This window comes from Mustela nigripes, chromosome 3, assembly GCF_022355385.1.
Source record: "Mustela nigripes isolate SB6536 chromosome 3, MUSNIG.SB6536, whole genome shotgun sequence".
NCBI classification, from domain to species: domain Eukaryota; kingdom Metazoa; phylum Chordata; class Mammalia; order Carnivora; family Mustelidae; genus Mustela; species Mustela nigripes.
The window spans coordinates 145,266,205-145,286,694 of record NC_081559.1 but is presented as its reverse complement, the minus strand read 5'-3'; the positions used below and the strand labels follow the sequence as shown (position 1 = coordinate 145,286,694).

At 37.4% G+C, this 20,490-nt stretch overlaps 1 protein-coding gene across 5 annotated transcripts in view; it reads left to right on the top strand.

Moving 5' to 3' along the window:
- Positions 1 to 20,490, top strand: part of ZFAND1 (zinc finger AN1-type containing 1) — a 37,049-nt gene that overhangs the window by 8,618 nt on the left and 7,941 nt on the right. Inside the window, exons 1-7 of one of the 5 annotated variants that reach the window (XM_059394778.1) lie at positions 4,112 to 4,192; positions 12,026 to 12,068; positions 13,640 to 13,679; positions 14,286 to 14,358; positions 15,529 to 15,656; positions 15,744 to 15,835; positions 16,602 to 16,723. In XM_059394778.1, coding sequence (XP_059250761.1) covers positions 12,047 to 12,068; positions 13,640 to 13,679; positions 14,286 to 14,358; positions 15,529 to 15,656; positions 15,744 to 15,835; positions 16,602 to 16,723 — 477 coding nt within the window. In that variant the 5' untranslated portion in view covers positions 4,112 to 4,192; positions 12,026 to 12,046. Of the gene's footprint in view, positions 1 to 4,111; positions 4,193 to 12,025; positions 12,069 to 13,639; positions 13,680 to 14,285; positions 14,359 to 15,528; positions 15,657 to 15,743; positions 15,836 to 16,601; positions 16,724 to 20,490 lie in introns of those variants that run through there. The other 4 variants (XM_059394780.1, XM_059394777.1, XM_059394776.1 and 1 more) reach the window with 4 other exon arrangements.

Here is a 20,490-nt window from a genome sequence, read left to right as displayed (position 1 = left end):
AAAAAAAAGAGGGGAAGGCAGAAGGGTCAGAGTAAGAGAAGGAGGTTGGTGGAAACAGGGAAGCATGGAGAAGGCCAGGAGCACAAATATTCAAGGATTTCATTTTGTCCTCCTTGAAGATGGAGGAAGTGGTTGTCATTGAGCCATGGAACACAGGTAGTTTTTAAAGCTGAAAAAGACAAGAAATTTGAACTTTCAGAAGGAATACAGCCATGCCATCACATGGGTTTTAAGACTTCTGACCTCCAGTAAGGTACTATTAAAAAACTTACGGTGGGGCACCTGGGTGGCTCAGTGGGTTAAAGCCTCTGCCTTCAGCTCAGGTCGTGATCTCAGTGTTCTAGGATGGAGCCCCACATCCTCATAGGGCTCTCTGCTCAGCAGGAAGCCTGCTTCCCTTCCTCTCTCTCTGCCTACTTGTGGTCTCTGTCAAATAAATAAATCTTAAAAAAAAAAAAGTCTTAAAAAAGAAACAAGCTGACGGTGTTTAAAGTTATTTGTTGCACCAACAATGGGAAACTGAGGGGGCCAGATTTTAAAAGCCTCTTTTGAGAGCTGAAAGGTGAGGAAATAGCCAAGTAAATTTGGGGAATGGAGAAAGAATTCCTCACTAAGAGATTAGTTTATGAGATTCACCAGGAAGAGAGCTGGTCAGTATAATCAATTAAGTCAGTGAGGAGATGAAAAGGGAGAGCAGTTTCTTGATGGAGGCAAGGAGGCAGGAGTTGAATAATTTTTATAAGGCATTCTATGAAATGGGAACAAGAATACCTAAAAGTGTTAAGATTAAATGATCCATGGGTGCCTGGGTGGCTCAGTGGGTTAAGCCGCTGCCTTCGGCTCAGGTCATGATCTCAGGGTCCTGGGATCGAGTCCCTCATCGGGCTCTCTGCTCAGCAGGGAGCCTGCTTCCTCCTCTCTCTCTCTGCCTGCCTCTCTGCCTGCTTGTGATCTCTCTCTGTCAAATAAATAAATAAATCTTTAAAAAAAAAAGATTAAATGATCCATGTAAGTGCCTAGTACATATAAGATACTCAAAGAATTTTAGCTGTTATAACTGTTCAGGTTTGAACTTAGATTGTTCAAAGATTTAATGTAGAATATGGTACGCAAGATAAACTGTTATTCAGAGATATAACAAATCTACAGAAGACTGAATAAACATAGGGAGACATATTAAAGAGTTCTACAGTAACTATATAATCACAAAACCACGCCCTTGTCCTCATGGAGCTTACAGCTGACAAACATTAATGACATTAATGACAAACATTAATCAAATCATACAAATACAAGATCAAATCTGGGACTAATCTTTGAAGGAGATGCAAATAAATGTAATAACAGCAGGATTCGCCCTAGTGAGGAGAACAAAGAATTTCCCAAGGAAAAGATACTTGAGGTGACTGCTAAAGGAAAAGCAGAAACAAACCAGCTCAAATGGGAGAGCGAAAGAGCATTCCAAGTAGGAGGAATAGCACCTTTAAGGGTCTGAGGCTGTGCTGAGCACAGACTGTGGAGAGTCCTTTGAGTGACAGTGAGAAAGGTAGGTGGGGCAAAGAGTTGAAAGACTTTAAATGCCAAGCAGAGATATTCTTCCCTAGACTTTGTGAGCTCCTTGAGTTCAGAGACCATGTTTTATTCAATTTTGTATCAAATCTAGAATAGGTTTGCTGAATTAACTTGAGTGCAGATTTTATTTCCTAGCTAATAGAATCCACTGAAGTTTTTAGTCCGGTAAATCGCAGTATTGATTGGTTAGTGCTAGTAAGGACAGTATGAAGCAATTACTACCATAGCAGGGGCCTGATGTCTTGGAGGACTGAATTTTGGCTGAGCACTCAAAGCTTTCCCAGTTGAAAGAATAACAGAATTATATTCTGAAGATGGAGTAAAAGAGAAATCTGTTTTTCAACTTGATCTATACAAATGAATGTAAGGGCACTTGTTAAAGATCTAGCTTCCCAGTGCCAATCCCAGACCCTCAAAATTAGACCCAGGGACGGGTAGGGGCAGCTGTATTTACTAACAAGCACCCCTCTTGATTCTTATTCTCATAGCTTGGAAGACCCTGGTATAGAGCACATTCAAGGGAAAAGGAAAGACCTGTACATATGAAAGACCAGAAAATACATTTAGGAAATTATTGTGGAGAGAGTGTTTGAGGGGAAGTAGTTATTGCTGAAGCTGAGATCATGAAAAGCTTTTCCAATAAAGCTTTTCCTTACTAAACTAATGTTGTGAATAATGGAGAACCATCAGAAGATCGTAGGTAAGGAAGTGAATTTTCAGGGGAGGAAATAACCTGAGAAGTTGAAGAGTGTAGGTTTGAGAACTTTCTGAGGAATAATTGATAGAGTTTAATAACTACTTCCATGAGAGAAATAAGAATGGAGTGGTGAAGAGTAAATTTAGGGTTTCTAACTTGGTAGACTGTCTTTGTTAGGTAGGAGTAAGAAAGCGTCCCATTTTGACGTAAGTTTTATATGACAGATGACACCAAGTGAATATGCCTACAGACAGATATAGAGAACTTCAGTCTGGGAGAAAGTTCTCAAGATAATATGGTTATGGGAGTCATTTGGAACCAGGGGAATTTCACTTCTATGAGGATGTACATTGATAAACGGGCCAAACACAAAATTAAAGGGAAACACACGTTGAAGTAGCACCTAGAGGAGAAGCTGGCAAAGGAGACTAGAGATGAAAGAGCTAGCAACTGCATTCTTGGCTACTTTAATTATCTGGTGTTCCCTGTACTCCCAGGGTTAGTGAACTGAAAAAATAAGAGTATTTTAATCTTATGATTGGACCAATAAAATACCTGCCACCAGTTTAGGACATCCTAAACATTTAGTAAAACTCAAGAAAACCTGTTATTGATTGACTCAACCAGCTAAAAGAAACATATGAAATCTAAAACATACAAAAATGATTCTTAAATTCAAGAATACCAGAAGTCTTTGATACTTGAATTTTAGTCCTGGCTCTTCCATTAATTTGGGCAAATCATTTAAATTCTGTGACCCTGTTCTCTCATCTTAAAACAAAAACAAAACTGATGCTGGCATAACTAAATGATATCTTAGGTTGTTTCTAGCTCTAAAATCTAGAGTTTCTCCAGGGGCCCAAGCAAGTCTGAGATGGAAATCTTAAACAGATTCATGCAGGAGCAAACCTTGAAGTAATAAATGTTTCCCAATCTCACCCTTTCCCCTTCTCAATGAATATTGATTTAGATAGACCCTGTTATACACAAGGTATTGAATATTTTTCCAGTTCATGTCATGAGTGCTTTTTATTTATTTATTTATTTATTTATTTATTTATTTTGTGAGTACGTTTTTGATCGCCGCTCATCCCACTCTGAGTCGTGTCTGGTGTCACACCAATGGAATGACATCCATTCGTACTCCACCTAGAAGAGCCTCTATTTCCTTGGTGCCTTTGAAGTGGCTCATCAAGTACATGAGACTCCCCTTCTTCCTGAAAGAATCAAAAGCTTTCTTCAAGGAGCTGTTTTAAATGAGACGGGGCTCTCTAAACTGAGGGACTCAACGCGGTTCCGTACACACTCAGGACCTCAGAACTACAGACTTTCCCCTTCCGAATTAAAAAAATAAAATAAAATAAAAACCTTTACTTTTAACAAGCCTAGTGATTCCCTTGCAAGAGGTATTTACTTTATTATTAAGTAACAATGGTGCAGGACAAATGCGGAATTGAGTAAGGTCCTTCTTCACTTGATGATTGCAAATACTTGTACCAAGCACTGTGCCGGTTCGGAGATGTACATCAATTAAAAAAAAAGACAATCCTCGTGAGGTCTTCCCCGATTTGGGTGGCAGCACGGAGGGACCTTCAGCATGCGCAGTCCTCCAGGTGAATAACTGCATATTTCCTTAAGGACAGGATGCGAAGTCTTGTGCCCAAGAAGACAAACAAACCAACTCCCTTTGCTTCGCGCAGCCTCATTAGACTCCTGGACCGCATATACATTCACAGCCCCGCGCACGCCCAGCAGCTTGACTCCTTCCCGTGGATGCACCAGCCCGGCGGCAGGCTCCGCCCCCAGGCCCGCCACATTCCCAGCAGGCGCCACGCGTGCGCCGTAGCCCCGCCTCTTGCGGCGCAGTGATGGCGGAATTGGACATAGGGCAGCACTGTCAGGTGGAGCATTGCCGGCAGCGAGGTGATCTAGCAGTCCTTAGCTATGAGCATGGTAGACTGGGTCCCACTGTGTCTTCACGGAGAGTGGTGGCGGGGGAGGGAGGGGGGAGGTGCTGGGGCGGGGTGAAGTCTGAGGAGGCAGGGTGGATTCGTCTCTCTTGGGTCTGCAGTGAGATGTATTGGTATTTTTTTCTTGCTCCAGAGCCTTTGGAAGAGACTTGTGGTCTTTTTAGAAGCGAACCATGCAATTTCCGAAAACATGCCTTGCAGCGTTCCCTTTGTTTTTCGAGTGTGCCTGGCCAAGAACTTGTTGTGTCCTTCCTACTCCTTTTTGATGTCGGGAGACCTGTGTTCCCCGCTGATCCCGCCACTACAACCTTGGGCAAGCCACTTTCCAAACTTTTTAATCTGTTACTTACCTGTCAGATGGCGAGGTCGGTTTTTCACCTGTCTTCGTGGCTTCTCTTGAGAATGCCCTGAGCTTTTAGCAGATTCTCATCCTCAGACTATTCTGCTAAATGATCTTTATGCTCACTCAGTTCTTTGATTGAATATTGTTGACTCAACAAACATTTACCAAGCATCAATTTTGGTGCTGGAACTACATAGGAGGGTATAAAATACAGTCTTTTCCATAGAAAAGCTTTCAGGATAATGTGCATTTTGAAGCATTAGTAAAGCGATGTTCTCTCTGCAGTCAACTGAGAGCCCAATCTAATAGCCAGTGGTAGTGTGGCACAAGCTTTAAGATGTCCTGCACTTGGACAGGGAAGTTTCCAAAGCATTAGAGCGATACAGAATGCTCAGTCTTTGGTATCTGGGTTTTGCTTCAAATGTGTGCCGTCACAGTTGACAGTTACTACACAGGGTGGCAAATAGGTTTCATCTCTCATTGCAGCTTCAGTTATTGGTTGTAGGTACCCGGTGAAAAGAGGACTCCGAGATTTAGCCCAGTTTTATTGGGAATGCCACAGTGGTTTAGTGATACTTGCTGTGGGCAGCGGGGGGAAAAGGGCACACAACCCTCTATATTCTTTTAACTTACAGTCTTTATGTGTATCTTTTACCACTGGCTGTCATGGCCAGCCATTCAGAAAACCTGTATTTCCTTTCATAGAGATCTCTCATAGAGAAGCTTAGCCAATTGGTTTTGACTGTAAGTTATGTTTATCTCTGGTATACCTGATTACTAAGTCCGTGGTATCTGCCAAATTCAGGGATCTCTTAAGATATAAATATATATGAAATGAGTCCAGGGTTTACCTCTTCAGAGTAGTGGAGAGAGGGTTAGGATTTAGAGGGTATTAAGTGAGTATCCTAAATCTCACTTAGCTTCTGTATGGATAGAAACATAGTTTCCTACCTTGATCTTAACTCTTCCCTCTAGGTCCTTTTGTTCTGCATTTAATATCTAATTCATCATCATGAGTTTCAAAATAGCAAACATGTATAATTTTTCCAGTTTGAAAGAGACATAGAAGTTAGAATATTATATGCTTCATTTTCTTCTTGTTGACAAATGAGTGCCTACTTTTTTTGGTATGCACCATGCACACAATATCATACCTCAGAACAACAGTGTCAATTCACTTACCTTACTTCTGAGGTAGAAGAACTATATTCAGACCCCCTGGTCCTACAAGCACAATTATCCAGGGATCCCTTTGGGTTATGATAGGACCTCTTTCTTTCTTTTTTTTTTTTTTTTAAAGATTTTATTTATTTACTTGAGAGAAAGATAGTGAGAGAGAGCATGAACGAGGAGAAGGTCAGAGAGAGAAGCAGACTCCCCATGGAGCTGGGAGCCCGATGCGGGACTCGATCCCAGGACTCCAGGATCATGACCTGAGCCGAAGGCAGTCGTCCAACCAACTGAGCCACCCAGGCGTCCCTATAGGACCTCTTTCTGTTTTAGTTAAGGTACCCTATAGGATGAGACCTTTTCGGGGGCAACTGTAGTCTTCTCTAAAATGTACCTTTTGGGGGCGCCTGGGTGGCTCAGTGGGTTAAGCCGCTGCCTTCGGCTCAGGTCATGATCTCAGAGTCCTGGGATCGAGTCCCGCATCGGGCTCTCTGCTTAGCGGAGAGCCTGCTTCCCTCTCTCTCTCTGCCTGCCTCTCCATCTACTTGTGATTTCTCTCTGTCAAATAAATAAATAAAATCTTAAAAAAAAAAATAAATAAATAAAATGTACCTTTTGTTTTCACTTTGTAAAAGTGCGATTGGACATACCAGCTTCACTTGACTGTATAGTTTCAGGTACACAATATATAGATTTAGCAATTCATTTACTGCTCAGCGCTTACCATGATAAACGTAGTCATCATTGTTACCATCCAATGTTATTATAATATTATTGACTACATTCCTTATGCTTTTCATTTGTGACTTGATTATTTTATAACTGGAAGTTTGCATCTCCTAATCCCTTTGTCTGTTTCACCCATTCTCCCACCCACCTCTCCTCTGGCAACCAGCAGTTTGTTTTGTGTACTTAAGAGTCAGTTTTTTGTTTGTTTCTGTTTAAAGTTCTACATGTAAATGAAATCATATGGTATGTTTGTTCTGTATTATTTCATAGTGATAACCTCTAGTCCATGCATTTTGCCACAAATGGCAAGGTCGCATTCTTTTTTATGGCTGAGTATTATTCTGTAGTATATTTACGTACCACATCTTTTTTTTTTTTTTTAAGATTTTATTTATTTATTTATTTATTTGTCAGAAAGAGAGAAAGAGCGAGAGCACGCACACAAACAGGCAGAGTGGCAGGCAGAGGCAGAGAGAGAAGCAGGCTCCCTGTCAATTAAGGAGCCCGATGCAGGACTCAATCCCAGAACGCTGGGATCATGACCTGAGCTGAAGGCAGTGGCTTAACCGACTGAGCCACCCAGGCATCCCTTATGTACCACATCTTTATCCACTCATCTATCAGTAGACACTTGAGTTGTTTCCATATCTTGGCTATTGACAATAATGCTGTAGTAAACATAGGGGTGCATGTATCTTTTTGAATTAGTGTTTTCATTTTCTTTAGGTTAATTCCCAGTAGTGAAATGATTGAATCATATGGTATTTCTTTTTTTTTTTTTGATGGTATTTCTATTTCTAATTTTTTTAAAGAGCCACTGTGACAGGTATAAGGTGATATCTCATTGTGGCTTTGGTTTGCATTTTCCTGAGCATTAGTGATTTAAGCATCTTTTCCTGTATCTATTGGTCATTCTTATATCTTCTTTGGAGAAAGGTCTATTCAGGGCCTCTGCCCATTTTTTAAAATCAGGTTATTTGGTTTTTTTTTTTATCTTGAGTTGTATAAGCTCTTTATATATTTTGGATATTAATCCCTTTTGCAAATATCTTGTTCCATTCAGTAGGCTGCCTTTTTGTTAATGGTTTCCTTTGATACAAAAAACTTTTTTATTTGTTATAATTCCAAGTTTATTTTGTTTTTGTTACCTTTGCCTTAGGAGACTTACCTAGAAAATGTTGCTAATGCTGATGCAAGGAAGGAAATTATTGCCAGTATTTTCTCTTAGGAGTTTCATGGTTTTAGGTTTCACATGTAGGTCTTTAATACATTTTCAGTTTATTTTTATGCCTGGTGTAAGAAATTTTTTTGGTTTCATTCTTTAACAGGTAGTTGTTTAGATTTCCCAACACCATTTATTTTATTTTATTTTATTTTATTTTATTTTTTAAAAGATTTTATTTATTTATTTGACAGAGAGATCATAAGTAGGCAGAGAGATAGGCAGATAGAGAGAGGAGGAAACAGACACCCTGCTGATGTGGGGCTCGATCCCAGGACCCTGGTATCATAACCTGAGCTGAAGGCAGAGGCTTTAACCCACTGAGCCACCCAGGCGCCCCAACCAACACTATTTATTGAAGAGACTGTCTTTTTCACATTGTTTAATCTTGCCTCCTTTGTAATAGGTTACTTGACCATAATAAGATTTTAGACCACTGTTTTCATTTTCATTTATCTCCATGTATTTTTTTTCTAATTTCCTTTTTGATTTTTTGGTTACCCACTCATTGTTTGGTAGCATGCTATTTAGCCTCCAAGTATTTATGTTCCTTCCAGATTTTTTTCTTGCAATTTCTAGTTTCATACCTTTGTGGTTAAAAAAAGATGCTTGATAATGATTTTAGTCTTCCTAAATTTATTGAGACTAGTTGTGTGGCCTAATAGCTTATCTGTCTTAGAGAGTGTATGTATTTGAATGTATTCTGCTGTTTTGGGATGGAATATTCTGTGTATGTATTAAGTCCATCTGGTCTAATGTTTCATTCGAAGTCACTGTTTCCATATTGATTTTCTGTTTGGATGATTAACCCATTGATGCAAGTGAGTCGTTAAAATGCCCCACTACTATTGTATTGCTGTCAGTTTCTCCCTTTGTTAGTAATTGCTTTATGTTTTTGAATGCTCTTATGTCGGGTATATAGATACTTGTTATATGCTCTTGTTGGGTTCCTTTTATCATTATCTATCTTTGTCTCTTGCTTCCATGCTTGTTTTGAAGTCTGTTTTGTGTGCTGTAAGTATTTTGGCTTCCATTTGCATGTATGTTTTTCCAACCCTTCACTTACAGTTGTATGTGTGTCCTTCACATTGGAGGGAGTCCCTTGTAGGCAGCCTCTAGATGGATCTTGTTTTTTAATCCATTTGGTTGCCCTGTATCTTTTGATTGGAGCATTTACTCCACTTACATTTAAAGTAATTATTGAATGGTATGTACTTATTGCCATTTTGTTACTTGTTTTTTGGTTGTTTTTGTAGTTCTCTTGTTTTTTCTTCTCTTACCCTCTTGTGGTTTGATGGCTTTCTTTAGTGTTAGGCTTGGATTCCTTTCTCTTTATTTGTATATATCTATTACAGGTTTTTAATTTGTGGCTATTTTGAGGTTTGTAACATGCATATGGCAATTTATATTAAGTTGATGTGGTTGCTTAAGCTTAAACACTGTTCTAAAAGGATTATATGTTTATTCGCCCACTCACATTGTATGTATATGTCATATTTTACATAATTTTGTGTATCATTGGACTCGTTTTTATAGGTACAATTCATTTTACTGCTTTTTAACCTCCATGCTGGTTTTATAGGTGATTTTTGTCTACTACCTTATATGTTTACTCTTAACCGTGAAATATTTTCCTTTCATAAGTTTCTTATAGTAGGGCCTTTTCTTTCTACTCAGAATTCTCTTTAGTGTTTTGTGTAAAGCTCATGTAGTGGTGATGAACTCTAAGTTTTGCTTATCTGGATGATAACTTTGTTGGGTAGAGTGGTTTTGGTTGCAAGTTTCTTCCTTTCAGTACTGCATATATATCATGCCACTATCTTGTGGCCTGTAAAATTTCTGCTGGAAAGTTAGCTAATAGCCTTATGGGGTTTTCCTTGTATATACCTGTTTTTGTTTTTGTTTTTAAGTTTTTCTTCTTGCTTTTAAAATTACCCTTTTGGGAAGGGGTTAGGAGAGGCAAAAGGAAAAGAGAGAGAACATTAAGCAGGCTCCATGTCCAGCATGGAATCCAATGCAGATTTTGATCTCATAACACTGAGATCATGACCTGAGCTTTAATTAAGGGTCAGATGCTTAACTGACTGAGCCCCCAGGCGAACCTAAACTTATCGCTTTTTCATTACTTTTTGTCATGTTAATTATTATGTGTCTTGTATGGACCTCCTTGGGTTCATCTTGTTGGAGGTTCTCTTTGCTTCTTGGATATGGATGTCTGTTTCCTTCCTCAGATAAGTTTTCTGCCACCTTTTCTCTTTTTCTGGGATCCCCATAATGTGAATGTTAGTATACTTGATGATGCTGATTTCCTCTATCCTATTCTAATTTTTTATTATTTTTTCTTTTTTACTCTTCAGCTTGTTTGCTTTTCATTATCCTGTCTTCTGAATTTTTGTTCTGTTCCACTGCTCCCCTTATCTGTTCTCTCTAGTGTGTTTTTTATTGCAGCTATTAAATTCTTCATCTCTGCTTCTGTTTTACATTTTCTATATCTATGTTGAAGTTCTCTGAATTTCATCCACTCTTTTCTCAAGTCCAGTGAGTATCTTTGTGATGGTTACTTGTTTTCATTATTGGGTATATTGCTTATCACAGTTTCTTTTAACTCTTTTGATGTGATTTTTTGTTCTGTTCTTTAATTTGGGACATATTTTTCTCTCATATTGTATAACTCTGTTTCCATGTATTTGGGAGATCAGCTATGTATCTTGGTCTTCAAAGTTAGTGTACATGTGTTGAAGAGGTCCTGTGATGCTTGTAGTACAATGACACCTGGTCACCAGGTGCTCCGGGGTGTCTTCTCTGTGGGCTGCATGTGCGCTACTGTTGTGGCTGAGTCTCATTTGCCTTCAGCCCTGTTGGCTGCAGTGACCTACTTTGCTTCCTGTGGGCACACTGGGCAGAGTTTGGTTCCTGCATTGTTGAGAGGCCTTGGTGGGCTTGGAAGTGGCTGAGCCAGCATTCAGAGTAGGTGTGTGCAGACAGCCTCTATGGTCCAACCGAAGGTGGGGCTTTCTCCCTCTATGGCCTGTTAAAAGCTGTTAGAACTTTGGGCATGCTGTGTGTGGGGTTATCCCCACTTCCCCAGGGCAGGAGTCACTTTGGAGTGTGGTCCCTGCTGGGACTGCTTGGAGATACAGCTGGAGAGGAGCCACTTTGGAGGGAGTCTGCTGAGGTGAGCGGATTGGATGTGGTAGGAAGGCAGGTGAATGCATGGACAGAGGCACCCTGCTAGCAAGGTAGTTGGAGAGTGTTAGTGCTGGTTTCTCCAAGGGCCCTGCTATCTAACCTGGGAGAGGAAAAGAGAAATGGTGCCCTCCAGCACTTCGGTTCTTGGAGAAGTCTGAGGACCTTGTCCCTCTAGTGCACATTCTGAGATTAGTAAATAAATTGCCTTCATGAATACCCAGGTATTTTTCAAACTGCTATTTCTGTGCTAGTTGCCAGCAGTTACTTATTCTAGCTTTTTAAGTGTGAGGACTCTGTTTACTATTGCTTCTAGCTCTAAGAGATTTTTTAAATACCTGGAGGTGACCCCCGCTGATTTTAAAAGCTTGTGAAGTTTAGCCTCACTGGTTTTCAAAGCCTGATATTATGAGGACTTCTCTTCCCAGTGCAGGTTTCCAATAGCTGGGGTGCTTAGTATGGGCTCTGATCCTCTAGCTTCTCTGTGCTTGTGTCCCTATTTATGTCTAGTCTTACCACAGGTTTGGATCCGAACTGTGTCTCCACTCCTCCTACCCTTCCAGTATGTCCTCCCTCTGTAGCATTAAGCGTGGAAGATCTGTTTCACATCTTCAGGTGTTTTTCAGGTGTAGCTTTTATATTGGTGTGTCTGTGGGAGGAGATGAGCTTAGGTCCTGCTACACTGTCATTTTCTCATTGCCCCAAAACTTCATTATTAAACACTTTGCTTAGCATTGCTAGGTTAGTAAACTGTGGGATCAGAATTGAAACCTAGGATTTTCACTTCAAATGCAGGATTTTTGCAGCATACAGTACTCAGAAACGACATATAATAAATCTGGGCATCCAAAAAACCCCAGTACTTTTTTTTTTTTTTTTCTGATTTAGCACACTACTACAAAGAACATTTAATCTCCTGATAATCCGTCATTCCCAGAGTGCTTGAGGTTGTGATAGCTTTTAGTTAACCACTATTTCCTACACTGGGATACAGGTCAAAAAGAAGAGTTCTCAAAAAAAAAAAGAAGAATTCTCATATAGAGGTAGTTCAGTACTTTAAGGATCTTTTTGTTTAAGAAAACTAAGTCAAAATCAGATAATGACCAGTGCATGTAACATTTTCCCCTCAATTTTAGATTTTCTTCCTTTTGTGTGTGATGGTTGTTCAGGAGTATTTTGGTAAGTTAAATTTTTATACAGGATTTGGGAGTAATTTTAGTGTTTGTAATATGAGATTTATTTCTGAAAAGCAGAATGATTTAAAATAGTTTTTAATTTAGCCACTGATATTTTGTATTATAGTAATTACTTAGAAAATATAATCCTAGGCTCTGATTACTTGTGCATACATGTGGGTAAACTTTAAACTTTCAGAAATGAATTTGTATGTGTGAGTTTACATAAAAGTTATATTGTGGTCTTGTAATCATAAGGAGAGAACATAACGACAATATAAAGAATATGGTAGAAGGGACTCCTGGGTGGCTCATTCGGTTGAGCATCTGCCTTTGGTTCAGCTCATGGTCCCAGGGTCCCAAGATTGAGTCCTGCATCCAGCTCCTTTCTCTGGAGGGAGCCTGCTTCACCCTCTGCCTGCTGCTCCCCCTGCTGGTGCACATGTGCTCTCACTGTCTGTCTGTCTCTCTCTAACAAATAAGATCCTAAAAAAAAAAATAAAAAGAGTAGGGTAGAAAACAATCCAGGTACTTCATTAATTAAAATGAAGAATCTAGCCTATACATTTCTTAAATTGGATATCACATGTCCATTGCACATATATCACATGCAAGATAAAACCTGGGAACTAACCAAAGATTTTGAAAAAGGTCTTTTCTTTTTAATTAAACTTTTGTATTTTAGGCCTTCTTCTTCTTCTTTAAGATTTTATTTGAGAGATAACATGAGCATGAGTGGGGATACAGGCAGAAGGAGGAGAGGGAGAAGCAGACTCCCCACTGAACAGGGAGCCCCATGCAGGACTAGATCCCAGGGCCCCTGGGATCATAACCTGGGACGAAGGCAGATGCTTAACCTACTGAAACACCCAGGTGCTTCCATGTTTTAGGCATTTAACTTATTAAATAGAACATGGAAAAAATTAATTATCTTCAGAAGGTAACTCAAAGATTTATTAGGATTAAATAAAAGTAAGGCATATTTTTCAGAAGTAGAGCATTTCTTTGACAATTTATTCTTGATGATCTTTGACAAATAAAAGGAATTAAAAGACTCTTTGTATTTGCACATACCTTGAAGCTTTGAGAGGCAGTTTAGAGTGATGAATTGCTTTATTCATATTGAAGTTGAACAGTTGGATTTTGAAACTTTTGAGACTAGAGATGCTCTTTTTTCTTTTTCTTTTTTTTTAAGATTTTATTTATTTCTTTGATAGAAAGATCACAAGTAGGCAGAGAGGCAGGCAGAGAGAGAGGAGGAAGCAGGCTTCCCGCTGAGCAGAGAGCCCAATGCAGGGCTCAATCCCAGGACCCTAAGATCATGACCTGAGCTGAAGGCAGAGGCTTAACCCACTGAGCCACTCAGGTGCCCCTAGATGCTCTGTCTTTAATTTGTCTGCCATTTCAGTTTATTCTTATATGCAGAGTTAATGTATTGTGGGTATTCTTAATGATACTAACCATTAACCATTTAATGTAGTGTGAGTATTCTTAAGGATACTATCTTATTACTACAGTTATCTTTAAGCACATTACTTGATTGAATTAAAAAAAATTTTTTTTTAATTATTTAAGCCTTGAACACAGAAGCAGGGAGTCACACAGCTGTCCTGAGGTATGTTACTAGTTCTAACAAAATGCTTGTATTTATGTACTTTCATTCAGAATTTGAGTTTAAAACCAGTCAAGGTACCACAGATTAAAATTTGGCATACTAAACCAGTTATGTAAAGAGGCTCTTAGTTCATTTTATGTTATTTTTCTCAGTTTGTTTTAAAGATAAATTGGTTTCCTTGGTATTTATAAATTGTTATCAATCTTAAACATTGTGATTAGGTTTAGGTAGCCCACTTACAGCTTTAGGCTCTATATTTATAAATCTACAATGGAGTTAACATTTTCATCATATATTCCTTTAAGCTTTCCTCCAGCGTTTGTTCATTGTCCTTATTTCCTAGTGTTAGGATTTGGTATTTACAAATTGTTCTGACTCAATTAGCCTTAGATCACCAGGAACAAAACTTTAGTCCAATAAAATCCTCACTCCGGTTCTGATCTAATTGAAAGATTAATAAGAGCAGTTAGATAGAAGCCAAAAAATCACTGCTACTACTCACAGAGGATAAACTGAATGATGAAGCTTAGTGTGGAGTAGTGTAGGCTGCAAAGGAAATCCAGAACTAGGCATATTTTCCTACTAGTCACAGCTATGCTTCACCAGGTTAGGCCTCCTCCTAGAGAGCAGTTCAATTCCAACAGGGAAGAAGAGAAAGCTGAGCCCACCATTACCAAAGGTAATTTCTCAAATTTATAAGTTGCTTCATCTCCTTTTGTCAGAGAAAGGAAGGAAGTTAAACTGAAGTGAGTTGATTTGGCAGAAAGCCTTGTGCATTACATTCTTCAGTTGATATTTTATTCCTGCCCAACATTTACCAAGCACTTTACTAAGGACTTTTATATCTGTTTTCTCAATTATAGAAAGTTAAATGAGCTTCAGTCCAAATCTGGTCCTTTGAGGGTTAGGTGATTTATGTTAGGAAAATAAAAATTAACATTTTGATACTGTGCAAGTTAATTGGAGGAAAGTAGTCATATAGTAAACATATTGATGTTTCTTCAGCTTGTTAATCTTCTCTGTGCTTTCCTTTTTCTTACGATATCACTTGACTTCTGTGAATGTCTCTCATAGAATGTCAATTAAGATCTCCTTAAATAATGAAATGAAAATAATTTTACCATTAGATCAAATTTGGAAAAATAATCAATTCCAGTAAGATACAACTACGATTTATATAGAGGAATGCCCTTTGGTTGTAATTTTAAGAGATTATTTCACTAAATTCATTCAACTCTAAAAACCTAGTTACTTAAAACTCAAACTAGCCTGACCTGGATTTTTTTTTTTTTTTTATAAATCTTGTAAAATCTCTTCTTCCTCAATATTTGCTGGTAATATAATAAAAAATGCAGAATAGAGCATGTAGCAAAATAGAGAATGTATCATTGTAAAAACCATCTTTAACCTTCTGTATCATGGATAAACATACTTTTAAGTTTTCTCATACATATATATAATATATATTTAACTTCCTAAAATCAGCATAGAAAGTAGTTATGACTTGCCACTTGAGGGTTGATGAAATGATCACCTAAACATATTATTATGGGGGCATCTTAGTTAGGACTGATACAGAGTAGAAGACTAAAATTACGAAGAGTAACTGAACAGTCATTTTAACTTGACTTAGAAGATAAATATACCATAGTAAGAAAGTTATGAAAATGTAAAACAGTCAGCAGAGTAATCCTTTCTCATACCTTATTATAATCTGTTATGTGAGAGAACATAAGTTGTTCTGACAAGTTTAAGCGAAACCTATAAGAATGTTGCCTTCTAAAATAGATGTTGATTTGCTTTAAATGTGAAATATATAATGCCATTTTCCTCTTTGTACATTTTTCAGGTGACTGTAATCAATGAGAAATTGAAGTCAGATAAGCCTACATCTTACCCATGCTCATTCAAGGACTGTGCTGAAAGAGAGCTTGTGCCAGTTAAATGTCCTTATTGTGAGAAGAATTTTTGCCTGAGGTGATCACTGAGATCATTCAAATTCTGTATATCTGTTTAAGTTGTATGCAAATTTATGAACTAGTGTCACTCTTCTGTTGCTCATAGGCACCGTCATCAGTCGGATCATGAATGTGAAAAACTGGAAATTCCTAAGCCTCGTATGGCTGCCACTCAGAAACTTGTTAAAGATATTATTGGCAAGTATCTAGAAAGCTTGTTTTGTTGTTCCTTACTGCTGTGTATTTGTTACCGAGTATTGCTTCTTTGATCAGCAGGCACATTATGGAAGGTGTTTTTATGGCCTCAATGTTTGTAACTTGGTGGAGATTTTGATGACATTTTTGTGACATTTTCTCACAAGGGCTATGTGACCAGTGAAAAACTGGGAGTTCTATGGATGTGCCCTACCAGATGTTCTCTTTTACTGGGCCACTTAGATCAGCTGGTTAACTATCATGGCTAGACATGGTATTCATAAGGCCAATGTAATGGTTTCCGTTCTTTAAATATGAATCTTAAGTCTTACCAGCTATCCTATGAATGCTGCTGATAATCTGAAGCACCAGGAAGAATGTGTCTGTGACTTAACCAGTCTCTCTGGCAATATGTTCAGAATTTTCATTCTGTATTAGAATCGTATCTTCATTTAAGATCTTCTATAGCCAAATCTCAAAGTTATTTGCAGAGTTGTTAGGGGTTGTTTTGGATTAAATGGACTTACATTGGAAAAAAGCACGTAACAGTGAGTTTTTGATATGGGGATTGCTTAGGTCAACCTCACTATATTTTTTTTAATGGTCATGTAAATATAATACCAACAAAAAGATTGTGGTCTCTATATAGGTCCATTGTATGTAATTTGTGTACATTTCAAGGCCATAACTAATAAATAGTAATTGGTAGAACTCTGGAAAATGTAATGTAAAAATTTTATGTGCCTGTATGCTTATACTTATTTCTTAGATTCTAAGACCGGAGAGATAGCAAGTAAACGACGGAAAGGTGCAAAAAATAGTGAAACAGCTGCAAAGGTAGCATTGATGAAATTAAAAATGCATGCTGTTGGAGATAAGTCATTGCCACAGGTGGGTCTCAGAGATTTTTGAAAAACAGAAATGTTCCAAATATGGCTGAAGCTCCCTTTTTACTCTTCCCACCCATCAAGTAACAGCTAATCTGAACCTGATATGTATTGTTACTAGTATTATATGGTATATACTTTTGAGTTTTTTCCACTTTACAAAGTGTCAGTGAACCATCTGTATTCTTTTTCAACCTTTTTTTTTTTCACTTGGCATCATGTTTTTAACACTTACCTATGTGGATACATTTAGTCTAGTTCATTTATTTTGATACCATTTTGATGGTGCACATTATTCCATAGTGTGACTTAACTTATAGTGTGAATATACCACAATTTATCCATTTTCCTAATGAACAGATTCAGATTTTTTTCTAATTTTCTTGCTATTATAAACTTTTCTAGTAGTGAACATCCTTGTGTATGTGTGGGAACATTTTTCTAGGGTGGTCCCTTTAAGACTCCATAGTATCAATTATATTTTATATAATATCCCAGTACATTGTCCATACATGCATACATATGTAAATATGTACCTTAACACAGTTTCAGTAAGTAATACCTAGTTCTGTTGTATACTAGCCTTAGGTGTTACATACTTGGCTGGTTTTTGTTCTGTTTCATTTTAAAGATTGTTGATTTTATAACCCTTAAAGGATGGAGACCATCAATCATATTGAAAAATGCTACTTTAAGGAATATATTTAGAAATAGAAAAGCTGGGTCATGGGGTTTCCTCATCTTCCATTTTACTAGATAGTATCAACTTTGTGTTGTCAGTGGTTGTACAGATTATCTCCTTCCTATAGTATCTGAGGGTTTTCAGTGTTTCTTGTTTCTATCTTACTGAAGTTTAAAGTTGAATTTCTTTGTGACTAATAAGGTTCAGTTACTTTGCATTGATTTATTGGCCATTTTATGTCGGAACAATTCATGTCCTTTGCACATTTTTTCTGTTGGATATTTTCCCCCCACACTTTAAAAAAAGGTTATAGGATTTTTTATATATTCTGAGTTCCAATGCTTTCTTGACTAAACAAGTTTCACGTATCTTTTCAGTCTACGGCTTGTTTTCACTTTGTTTTTGACTCTTTAGTGGTTCAGACTTTAGAATTTTAATGTACTCAGATTTAATTTCCTTAAGATTTGTACTTTTTGAAATAAGTTCTTTTCTTATATCATCCTTTAAAAGTTAAAAAAAAAAAATTATCAACTCTTTGTTCCATTTGGAACTTAGTTGTAAGGGAAGTAGATTTTTTCCCCCCTGTAGGGTTCTATACATTTGTTCTATACATTTAGGATTAATTTATGGATCTCAGTTCAGTTCCTTTGGTCTGTTTGTCTGTCTTTGCATTAAGAGCAAACTGTCGGGGCACCTGGGTGGCTCAGTGGGTTAAAGCCTCTGCCTTCGGCTCAGGTCATGATCCCAGAGCCCTGGGATCGAGCCCCACATCGGGCTCTCTGCTCAGCAGGGATCCTGCTTCCTCCTCTCTCTCTTTGCCTGCCTCTGCCTACTTGTCATTTCTGTCTGTCAAATAAATAAATAAAATCTTAAAAAAAAAAAAAAGCAAACTGTCTTTATTATCATAGTTTTCTAATAAGTAGGACAGGTCATTCCACCTTATTCTTTGCTTCTTTGCTTCCAACCACATCTGTTCTTGGCACTTTATTCATTTGTAAATATTTTAGGATCACTTTGTCCTGTTCTTTGAAATTGCAATTTTGAGAGGAATTCTTAAATTTTAGATTAGCAGCAGTTGCCATCTTTTAGAGTTTTGATTCTTCTCATTCACATCTAATGATTTCCAATTTTTCTTTAGGTCTTTTTTTTAATGTCTTTAACATTTTATAATGTTTACACATATTTATATATCTTAGGTTCCTCATCATTTTTGTTGCCATTTTAAGTGACAGCATCTTTTTTAAAAAATTACATTTTCCTAATGGTTATTGCTCATTGTTGTATGTTGTCTTTCTGTCTAGCAAATAACCTTTCTAATAGTTCCCATAGCTTGTAGATTTTCTGGGGTGTTTCCTGTGTAGCCATATCTTCTGTGAATGACAGTTTCTTAGGTTTCTTTTTTTCCCCCCAAATTTTCTTTTCTTCTTCTCCTTATTTTTCTTAGTGCATTAGCTGAGATCTCCAGAAGTCTTGAAATAATGTACATGAGAGTAGGCATCTTCATCATTTTTCTGACTTTAATGCAAATGACTTTAACGTTTCATCATTAAACGCTGTGTTTGTTATAAATTTTTGGTAGTAGCCTTTATCAGGTTATCAATACTTCTTTCTATTCCTAGTTTGCAAGGAATTTATATCATGAATAGGTTTGAACACTTACTGTAAGTTTTTTCTACATCCAATAGGATAAGTGGGTGTCTTTTCTTACCTTACAAATGTTTTAAGTTATATTAATCAGTATTTTTGTTGAATCATCCATATATTCCAGAATAAACTGCTTGACTCTGGTATGTAATTCTTCTAAAATGCACTAAATGATTAGCTATTATTTGGTGTTTGATATTAGTACCTATATTATACACATAAAATTGAGTAGCTTTCTTTTTTATTCTTTGAAATCTTGAGTGAGTGAGTGGGGATTATTTGTTCCTGAAGGGTTGTTTTAAAGGGTATTAACAACCTTTGAATCTGTTGCCTTTTTTGAGGGGAGAATTTTGAATACTATTTCGATGTTTTAAATGGTTTGTGGTTTATTTGAGTAGTCCTTTCTTTGAAATTTTGGTAAATTTTTTTTAAAGGATTTTTATATATTAGAATTGGAGTACCTGAGTATGGACTAGGGGGAGGGGCTGATGGAAAGGGAGAGAGAGAATCTCAAGCTGACTCCTCACTGAGTGCAGAGCCAGTGTTTGGGCTCAGTGTCAGGACCTTGAGATCATGACCTGAGCTGAAATCAAGAGTCAGGACACTTAAGCAACTGAGCCACCCCAAATTATAGTAAACATTAATTTGTCTTAAAACTTCCTGTTTGGTGTAGATTTTCCAGTTTATTGTTATAGAGTTGTTCATTATTTTCTTATGTTCCAAAATCTCTCTTGTGTCTTTAGTAATCGTTCCATTTCAATGTTAATATTTTTTACTGATACTTTGTTTGCCCCTTGAACAATCTTGCTAGAGGTTTGTATATGTGTGTCTTAATTTATGTTTTAGTTGTTTTAGAGAACCATATTTTGGTTTTAGTGCCCTCTTTACTGTTTTGTTTTGCCTTTTTTTTTCCTTTCTGTGTCACTGAATTCTGCTTTTATATTTCCTTTTATTTACTTTGCTTAGATTTTCTGATCTTTTTCCATCTTCTTGCAGTGAATTTATTTTCAGCATACTTGTTTGGTTGTGGGGTTTTTTGTTAACTTGATAGTTTAAACAGAGAAAAGTTACAAGAGGAGTACAGAGAATTTTTCCATACTCTTTATCCGAGGGTACCAATTATTTACATCTTGCCCTTTTTGCTCAGTCATTTGCAGTCTTTCTCCTGCCACCACCCCTCACCCATTTGTGTGTATTCATATGCATGTCTGTATGTGTATGTGCATACTAATTTTCGGTCTGCTTGATCTATCAGTCCGAGACTGAGAGTGCTAACATCTCCCACTATAACTGGTTTTGTCGGATTTCTTTCTTGTAATTCTAACGGTTTTTCTATACATATTTATTATCAGGTACATGCATTTCTTATATCTTTATGAATTTTGCCTTAAATCTTATTTTGAATGATAATACTGTTTCACGCTTTAAGTGACTACTTAACTATT